The sequence below is a fragment of the Corvus brachyrhynchos genome, unplaced genomic scaffold (genome assembly GCF_000691975.1).
Source record: "Corvus brachyrhynchos isolate BGI_N302 unplaced genomic scaffold, ASM69197v1 scaffold80, whole genome shotgun sequence".
Taxonomy (NCBI): Eukaryota; Metazoa; Chordata; class Aves; order Passeriformes; family Corvidae; genus Corvus; species Corvus brachyrhynchos.
In genome coordinates, this window is record NW_008236769.1 from 14,964,677 (window position 1) to 14,973,894 (window position 9,218).

At 42.6% G+C, this 9,218-nt stretch overlaps 1 protein-coding gene across 1 annotated transcript in view; it reads left to right on the forward strand.

Moving 5' to 3' along the window:
* Nucleotides 1-679: 679 nt before the first annotated feature.
* SUCLG1 (succinate-CoA ligase alpha subunit) overlaps nt 680-9,218 on the forward strand; it is a 14,469-nt gene continuing 5,930 nt past the window's right edge. The window contains exons 1-4 of the mRNA XM_008645117.2: nt 680-707; nt 7,345-7,448; nt 8,294-8,410; nt 8,920-9,132. Of these exons, the coding sequence (XP_008643339.2) occupies nt 695-707; nt 7,345-7,448; nt 8,294-8,410; nt 8,920-9,132 (447 nt within the window). The 5' untranslated portion in view covers nt 680-694. The remainder of the gene's footprint in view (nt 708-7,344; nt 7,449-8,293; nt 8,411-8,919; nt 9,133-9,218) is intronic.

Consider the following 9,218-nt stretch of genomic DNA (forward strand, 5'->3'; position numbering starts at 1 on the left):
AACATGATTTCACAACCAGAGGCCGGTCTGAGTAGTTCCTGTGGCACACCTGCTGTCCAGGTGGGTATCTGTTCCTGCCTCTTGTTCTCCATGAGCAGGACCAGAAAACTATTTATGCTGTTAATTTCTGCCACTTCAGCTTTTTGAATTGGCTCCCCTGGGCCAAATGAGAATTGGTTCTGATGGAGGGGAGCAGATGGGAATGTAGCACCTTCCAATTTAGTTTAATTTATACTCCCAGCAAAGCTACTCTTGGGTGCAGTTTTATGTGTTAAAACTCTACATTGTTCCCTTTACAAATAGCAGCAAGAGATTTAGGGTACAGTTCTTAAAATTTTGAGTGGTAGAGGGGAGGAAAAGATCTAAGTGGATCAAGATGTGTCTTTTTACAGCTGTTCATTAAATCTTTTACAGAAACTCCTGCAAGATGAATTAGTCCTTCACTGGAAGTCTTTGGTTTGATACTCTTTTACCCCTTAAAGACTGCTGAAACCTTAAATTTGGACTTTGTACATACATTTTCACTACCAATTAACATCTGCTTCTCTCAGTGATTTGAAATCATGAGTTTCCGGTGTGTTCTGTTGCGAAAGAGATGCAAACTCTGTTTTTGTTGGTGCATTGCTGAAGGAGACATGCAGGGTGTGTGTCCCTAAGGTTGAGATCAGGAAGCTGTGGAAATGGAGTATGAAATATGTCAATGAATGGTAAGTGCTGCTCAGAGGTCAGCTCAGAGCACTGCTGGTGTGTGGACAGAGTCGGGAGAGACCTGTGCTTGTCCATACCCCGCCTTGAAGAGTTTTTGTAGGTGTCTAAACTGATTGGAGAGTCAGGATTAGGGATTCCATGTCCTGGGTGTGTTAGAAGGCTTTGGAGAGCTCTTAGATTAAAAGATTACAGTAATTATGTGAGTAACCCTGGCAAAGGATTGCTGCAGAAATAACAATCCAAACTGAAGAATTCCTTAATTGTTTTTATGTCAACAGTGTGGAGGGAGGGAAGTTCACAAACCTTTACCTGCTCACATTCTTGGTGGAGGATACCTAGGGGAAAGCAGCTTGTTTGCTTACAAGAAAGAGATGATTTATGCTGAGGAGACACTTTTTGATTAGGGAAAAAAGATGTGTTGAAAGGACTGAAAATTTTCTGAATGTCTTTTCCTACTAGTCCTAGATTGGTTTTAATGAGATGGGTGTAGTGTAGGCACTGCGTCTGCCCTTTGCAGCTTGTTTCATGTACTTGATTCCTTAACCCCTATTTCATGGTCACAGGTTGGGAATTTGGCAAGGGAAGGGTGAGAGAAGAGAGCCTGGGGGCTGCTAAGCAGGAATCCTTGGAGTGCATAATCCTCTTAAACAAATGAGTAAGGTGTTTTGAGCAATCCCTCAACAGCATGAAGACCTCTTTGTCAATAAGGAGCATCGTCTGCTAATGTAACTGGTAACTTCAGGGGTGAATTCTGGGGATGGGTTTATGCTCCTCTGTGCTATCAGGAGCTCCCCAGAACTGTTCCTGTTGTGTCCTCCTCAGGCCTTGCATTTGTTGGCAGAGGAAGGAGAAAGGAGATGGTCATAAAAATGTAAATTAAACATGTAGAAAATACTGAAAGGAATTCTCAGGAGCAAGCTGAAGGTCCATAACTGATGGAAGACAAATGGGGGTGGGGTTGGGATGTATGTGTGGAAAAAAAGACACAGCATTTTAAGTAGCACTCCTTGTACCTTGGTCCTTCCCTGAGTTTCCCCTGCAGTGGCCTCAGTTTTCCCCACTTATGTTGGAGCTCCTATGATTTCTAAGGCTTTCTTCTTTCCTTACATAGGTTATATAAAATAAAAGGAGGATCTTCCTTCATCTCCAAGTTCTGTGGCTATTTCAAGGAGCAGTAGAGGAAGAATTTCAGTCTTCTGGCAATGTAGGTGTCAGCTCAGGTCCTTGTGGAGAGGAATCTGTTGTTTCACCTTGCTTTTATACTGGGCTTGTTTTATGAGCAGCCTCAGATGCTACCTCAGCTTCCAAATGTCCTTTATTTTGGTTTGGGGTAAATATGGGTAAGAAGGAGACACTTTGATTGGATTTGTGTCCATAGGAAATCTTACAATAGGTCCTGAAAATAACAAGTTTTGAGCTTTGTTATAGTTGGGATGAAGAAGAGATTCAGCCTTTAGTGTCTGTGCTGTCACCTTGTTTGCACAACCCAAATAAGGAAGGGCTTGGTCTAGATGACCTTTAAAGGTCCCTTCCAACCCAAACCATTCTATGATTCTATGAAATGTAGCTTGAGTTGCATTGTTTTAAATGAGATTTGTGCCAGTGAGGTGTTGCTGCTCAAGGAGTGCCTGAAAGCTCAGTGTAAACAGTATTTAAATTCCATATGTGCTTTAACATACCTTGTAAATGGATCAGTTTTCTTTTTAACATGTAAATTCCTGCTTGGACTCCCTGATAAATAATAGGGTACTTTTCTAGAAAGGCTTGTTAGCTGTAATACACAGGTGAGCTGTAAGTCCTGCTTGAGCCTACAGATTGTGAGTTTTGTTCCTAAGAGGTAAATGTGGTGGATTTTCCAGTTATTTGTACTGGAGTGAGCTCTACTCTTGGCTGGGGCCTTGTTGCCTGGAAATGCCAGAGTAACCACCAGTAGTGTGGTGTTGGAGTAACTCTGTCCCTTAGTTTCTAATAAGGTTTCTTGACTGTGAAACAGCTGGCGTTCCATAGACAAGCTTTTACCCCATTGCTAAATTTAGATCTTGCTTTTCAAATCTCCCCTGAAACAGCAGGGATTGGGTACTTGAGCACTTTTCATAACTGCTTGGTTGTCCTGAACGATGGACCAAAGTAGGCTCTTGCCCCATTACATGTCACTTTTCAGCTATACAGCAGTTGAAGTACTGGAAAACCAGAACAAATACATCCTGTTATTTGTATAACTTTATTTTTAAGCCAAAACTGAACAGGGGTGGGGCAGAAATGAATGGTCTGCCTGGGAAAGACTGTCCAGTCTCTTATTTTATTTATAATACACTTTCCTAAAGGTCTATTACAGGCCTCTGTTGGACATGGTAATGTTACCTTAGAACTCCGACTTGACTCTTCCCCTGTGCTTTTGGGAAGAGTTGGATTTGATAAGACTTGTCCTTATGCTCTAGGACTTCATCTGGAGCCTTCACTTTTGTAACTTGGCCTGTAATTTAGATGTGAGCATTGAAATAGCATCACCAATGGGTTTGGCTTTTGCTGGTTCACAGCTGAAGAGCAAATTTTTTTTTAAATTTTTTTTTTTCCTCCAGTCTTCATGAAGCAGCATGCATTTACACCCAAGCACCCAAATTTGTTCTAGTAAAATCGATTATCTGAACGGGTTTGGAAGTTGTAAAGCATGTCCTGGGTGGAAGCTGAGACTTTGCTTCTATTTCTGACTCATACCTGCTGTGAACTTGGGCATGCCATTTCCACTTTCCACCTGTTTCCTTCTCATCTTGTATCTGTCCTAACTAAATTGCCAGCTGCTTGCACCCAGGACTTGCTGTTTGTGCCACGTGGAGCAGAACCTCATCCTGACCCATGCCCCTGCTGGTAACTGGGGCAAACGTTCCTGCAGCAGGTGGGGCCAGGAACAGAAGTACAGAACTGTATTGAGCCACTTTAAAAACCCCTGCAACTCAGACTCATCCAGCCCAGAGACTGCAAGGTGATTTTTAGGATTTTTTTTTTCCATAAATCACTTCAAAAATGTATTGCTCTCCAGACATTTGCCCATGCTAAGCTGCCTGTCTCTGGAGACAGCAAATGGCTCAAATTTATAGCCAGGCTTTTTGAACCAGCTGTATTTTCTCTGAAGTAGGGCCATACAATAATGTAAGAAGCACATATGGTTTTCAAGGGTAAATCCATACAAAGCTTAAATTCTAAGCTGCCTTTTAGATATCAGTGCCTAAATTTTTTTTTTGATAATTTAGAAAATGCTCAAGAGCTTTTTATCCTTGAAAAATATATTTATACAGTCTCCTGAAAATGGAGAATTGACAAGCTTTCAAAAACACTTTTGTGCAATGTTACAAATACCTGAAAGTAGATCTGGAATGAACAGTTGAACTGGGAGTGGAGAATTGCTGTAAGGTGTAGAGAAATGTGACTATTTGTCACTTTGTTCACAACAAAGAGACTGTGGAGTCTCCCTCACTGGAGACAGTCAGGAACCATCTGGACACAGTCCTGTGCAATGTGCTGGAGGATGACCCTGCTTGAGTAGTGAGGTTGGATCAGATGACCCACTGTGATCCCTTCCAACTTGATCCATTCTGTGGCTTTTTAAAAAAATTTTTTTCAAAGTACTGAAATTGCAGAGTGACAGATATGTGGCTAGCAAGCATCTCTCTCTTACTTGCAGGTGGATTTGTCAGTGGTTTGGCACAAACTCTGTAAAACTTAGATCTGAATCAGTTTAGTGTTGCCTGTTTGTTCTTTCCCTTTGCAGGCCCATTTTCAGATAGTCATTCCCATACTTCTGGAAGCCTGGAGTGTTCTCCCCAAGGCATTGCTGGTGGTAAGGACTGTAACAACTCCTTCCCAAGGGGGATCATACTCTGCTGTGCTCAGGGTTGGGTTTCACCCAGGCACATCTCCTGACTGTGAGGGATTGCTTGAGTGGCTGGGCTCAGGTATATCGATTCCCTGCTCTCCTAACCAGCATTCCAGCTGTTCCTGTACTTGTTTTGCCTCTCCTTTGCTGGAAGCAGGCTGCTCTTCACCAGATGTGCCTTGCAGTTGATGCAGGTGCAGGGCCTTGTAGCCCTGCCTAGGAAGGCCAAGTTCTCAGCCAAGAGGAACAGAAAGAACATTCTGTGCTGTGTTCTGTAGCTGTGGCTCGTCATTCCCCTCCCACAGCCAGCCTGGTAGCCCCGTTCATTAAATCTCATCTTAGGCATATTTTCATAAAATGGTTTGGGTTGGGTTGTAAGGTGACCTTAAAGATCATCTCATTCCACCCACGTAGTCTGGCATGGGCATGGGCAGGGACACCTTCCACTAGACCAGGTTGCTCCAAGCCCCGTCCAGCCTGGGCTTGAACACTTCCAGGGACAGGGCAGCCACAGCTTCTCTGGGCAGCCTGTGCCAGGGCCTCATCACCCTCACAGTAAAGGTTTTTTCCTAGTATCTAATTCAAATGTGCTCTCTTTCACTTTGAAGCCATTCCCCCTTGTCCTGTGACTACATCCCCATGTCAATAGCTTTGCCCCATCTTTCCTCTAAGTTCCCTTCAGATACTGAAGGGAATTAGGTCAACCCAAAGCCTTCTCTTTTCTAGGCTGAACAATGCCAATTCTCTCAGCCTTTCCTCATAGCAGAGGTATTCCATCCTTCTCATCAACTTTGTGTCCTCCTCTGGACTCACTCCAGCAGCTCCATGTCCTTCCTGTGCTGGGACCCAGAGCTGGACACAGCTCTGCAGGTGGGATCTCACCTCAGCAGGGCAGAGGGGCAGAATCCCCTTCCTCAACCTGCCCACCCTGCTTTGGATACAGCCCAGGATACAATTGGCTTTTGTATGGCTTTTTCTAAGGATTTCACATGGATTTTCTCTGTTACTGCTTTGTATTTCCTGGTGTGATGAGTTCTGCAACTGTATTTGTTGTGATTTAGGTTAAAACCCTGCAGGTCACTGAGCCAAAGTGCACTTTGGCTGCTTTCCTTACAAGTTCGCTTCATCCTAGTCTGTACCTTTCTCTATGGAGTTTTACTTCGTGTCCGTGTGAAGCTGAGGATTTGCTGCAGCTCCTTAGAGAACAGCAGAAGGTGGCTGGAGTTAAATCCTGGGTTTGCCAGCACTTTCTAAGAACAGAGTAAGGACTTTAGATTTAGCAATAGCACTGATGTGTGTAGGCTGCTTCTGGCGTGGTTTGGTTTTTCTGTTCACTCCTTTGAGTACAACTGAAGCATAAAAGCAGTGTATCACTAAACTTTAGTTGGCAAAAGAGAACCGTGTAGCCCTGTGATGGAAATGTGTAGTACGTGGATCTGTATGTACATGGATTTTTTGCACTCTCTTACTAACCCTAAGAAATTGTGTTATTATAAGAATTTAATAATGCATCTTAAATTCTGTGCATTATGCTAAAAATATTTCTTTCCTTCTTTCTCCTTAAAAGCTTTAGCTTCTTCCTAAAAAGAGAAAAAGAAAAAATTCTTCTTTTCTTGTTCAGACATGCCCAAGTATGTATATGGAACAGTCTGGGGACCATGATTCAGGATCTGTTATTTTGATTTCAGCTTCACTGTTTCCCTCCTTAAGTCTTAGCTGCTAAAGTTCTAAAAGAGCTAAAGGGGTGTGTAGTAACATATTGGTGTGTATGTTGGGGATTCTGTATTAGGGTTGTGCCTTCCCAGGGTCACTCTATGTATAAATTAAGGTTTTTATGTCAAACATGTGCAGGGAGTAAATCGGTTCTGATCCCCTCAAAACTTTGGTGTTTAAAAAACCATATGGCAATAAATGTAGGTATGCACCCTATTTATACCAGAAGCCTTCTCCCTCTTCCTCCTCTCAAGCTTTCTTCTGTGGTAACATTCTGTGCATTTGCTGTCAGCATTCCTTTCCTTTCAGCACAGATGCAGTCATTCTCCTTGGCTTTTTGTTGCCAGCACTCACTGTGCTCTTTTTCTACAATTATGTTGTGTTGTTTTCTCCTTTCAGCACCAGAGTTGTGAGAACTAAATTGAAAATCACTCTAGTGGAGTATCTGGAGAGCTGGGTTTCCTCATGTGCCCAAATGTGTGTCCAGCAGTGATGCCATAGCTATGAATCTTTTGGAAAAAGATCTCTTGCTGTCTGTCTTACTTGACATTAGGTTTTTCTTGGGCTGAGGGACCCTCAAGCTCCTCAGTATCTCTCGTTGTCTGGTCTGGACTGTGCTCTGTTCACAGGAGGTATGACATAGTACCAGTGATGTAACAGCCTTTGGATATTGGGATTTTAGTTCTGCTTTGTCACTTTGCAGAATTTCTGAGAAGATAAAAACGTGTTCATTTGCAAATGAAAGCAGTGCTTAAGAAGTTGTTTCTGTCTTTGTTGGGAGGAATCCTTGTATCAAGTACTCAATGTGAGAAACCTCCCCTAATTTCTAGTAAACTGAGTAATCACTGTAATAGGGTGAGCTACAGGTGTTTAATGTCTTAGAATGACAGGCACTGAATGAGGCTTCAGGGCTGCTTTTGAAAACATGAGCTGCTCATGATTTCTTGATATAAGCACTGATTGATATGCACTTACTTGGTAGGACATTTTTTGACTCAAGTCTACCAAAGGAGGGGATTAATGGTTTCTGCTCTCTTCTCTTCTCTCTCCAGTTCAACAGAATGGAGTCCGACACTGCTCCTACACAGCATCCAGGAAAAACCTGTATGTTAACAAAAACACAAAGGTTATCTGTCAGGGTTTTACAGGCAAACAGGTATGTTTGTAAATAATTTCTTCTATCACCCTTTCAGTTCAGAAAGCTAACTGCCCAAAAAACATAATAATACATAAAATGGATTATATACTGCCTTTGTCTGTGTTGATAGGAAGCTGGACTTCTTTCACCATCAGGAAGGTCCCTTCAGCAGTGTAGTTTACATTCTTTGGCCCAAATACTTGTGCACAAGCTTGAAAGTTGGTTTTGAGTCATCTCTGTTATTGTGCTTTTCATTTTTGTTTTTCATCTTGTATACAGCTGAAAGGGTTTCTTTGTGAAAGGCTATTTGCAAAAAAACTGCAAAAACCTGACCATTTTAGAAGTGCTTCTTTCACAGATGCATTTCAATATCAATGTCTGAGAATTAAATTTCTGTTTTTATTTCAGGATATTTAATAATTTTCTCAGATTCACTTTTACATATTTGGAGGCAGAGAAGGCTGCTTTTGTAAAACTACCAGCTAGTCATGGATGAGCATGCTAATTTCTTCTATTTCACTGTAGTGTTTGTCATCTGCCAGACTTGATGTGGAAAAGAAACTGTGTCTGCTGTGTCTGCAGGTGTATTAGCAGCGCACAACAAAATATCCTTTAGCATGCAACCACAGTGCTCTGATTAAAAAAAACCAAAACAGAGCATATTAGCATATTCCAAATGCATTTAAAACATGTGGATGCACTCTTCAAAATATCTGATTATATATGTGTAGTGAAAACTTCCCTTCTTATTGTAAATTTCAGTGACATAAATTGCCTTCAGAGTTGCAGATAACATCAAACTTTTTGGTTAATTTTATTTGCTATTACATGCTTTCTAACTTTACGTATTTTCTCTCTCCTAGGGCACCTTTCACAGCCAGCAGGCATTGGACTATGGCACCAATCTAGTTGGAGGAATTTCTCCAGGGAAAGGGGGAAAAACTCATCTAGGTCTGCCTGTGTTTAATTCTGTGAAGGAGGTAATTTGCAGCAGTGACTGGAGGGCACAGAGTTTAAAGCTGCTGAAGGGCTCCTTATTTCATTGCTCACACTGGAGAGACAAATATTTGAGCTGTGGATGTCACTGGGCAAAGAGTGAAATAGAGGCTTTGTAAAAGAGGGAGCATTCACGGTGGTCAGGCACAAGTTTGGCTTCCACTGTGAAGGTCACAGAGTCTGGGTACACTTGCTTTATGAAGGCAGCTAGTTTCTGATTGATTCTAGTGTGCATGATGAATTTTTAGCAAACTGTTACGTAAGAGTATTTATGATGGTGATCATGGGGCAGAGCCTTTCCAGACAATGGTCAGTTCTCAGTTCCCTGGTTGTGTCCCATCTTCAGGGAATTGAAGACTTGCTTAGGTAGTAGTAAATTAATACATATCCTTAATTCATGCCTGAGAGTGGATGTATTTTAAGTGACTTCTTGTCAAACGTTCTCTTCAGCCCCACTAAACACACGGTGCGTTTTTTGTTGTGTCTGTTGCAGGCCAAAGAACAAACGGGTGCTTCAGCCACTGTCATCTACGTCCCTCCCCCCTTTGCTGCTGCTGCTATCAACGAGGCCATCGATGCAGAGATGCCCCTGGTGGTGTGCATCACTGAGGGTATCCCCCAGCAGGACATGGTGCGGGTCAAACACAGGCTGCTGCGGCAGAGCAAGACCCGGCTGGTGGGCCCCAACTGCCCCGGAGTCATCAATGTAAGTGACCTTTGGCTTTGATCCAAGGCTGAACTGTTCCTAGTGGTGGTTTGAATGTTCCATCTGACTTCTCCCACTCTTTTCTT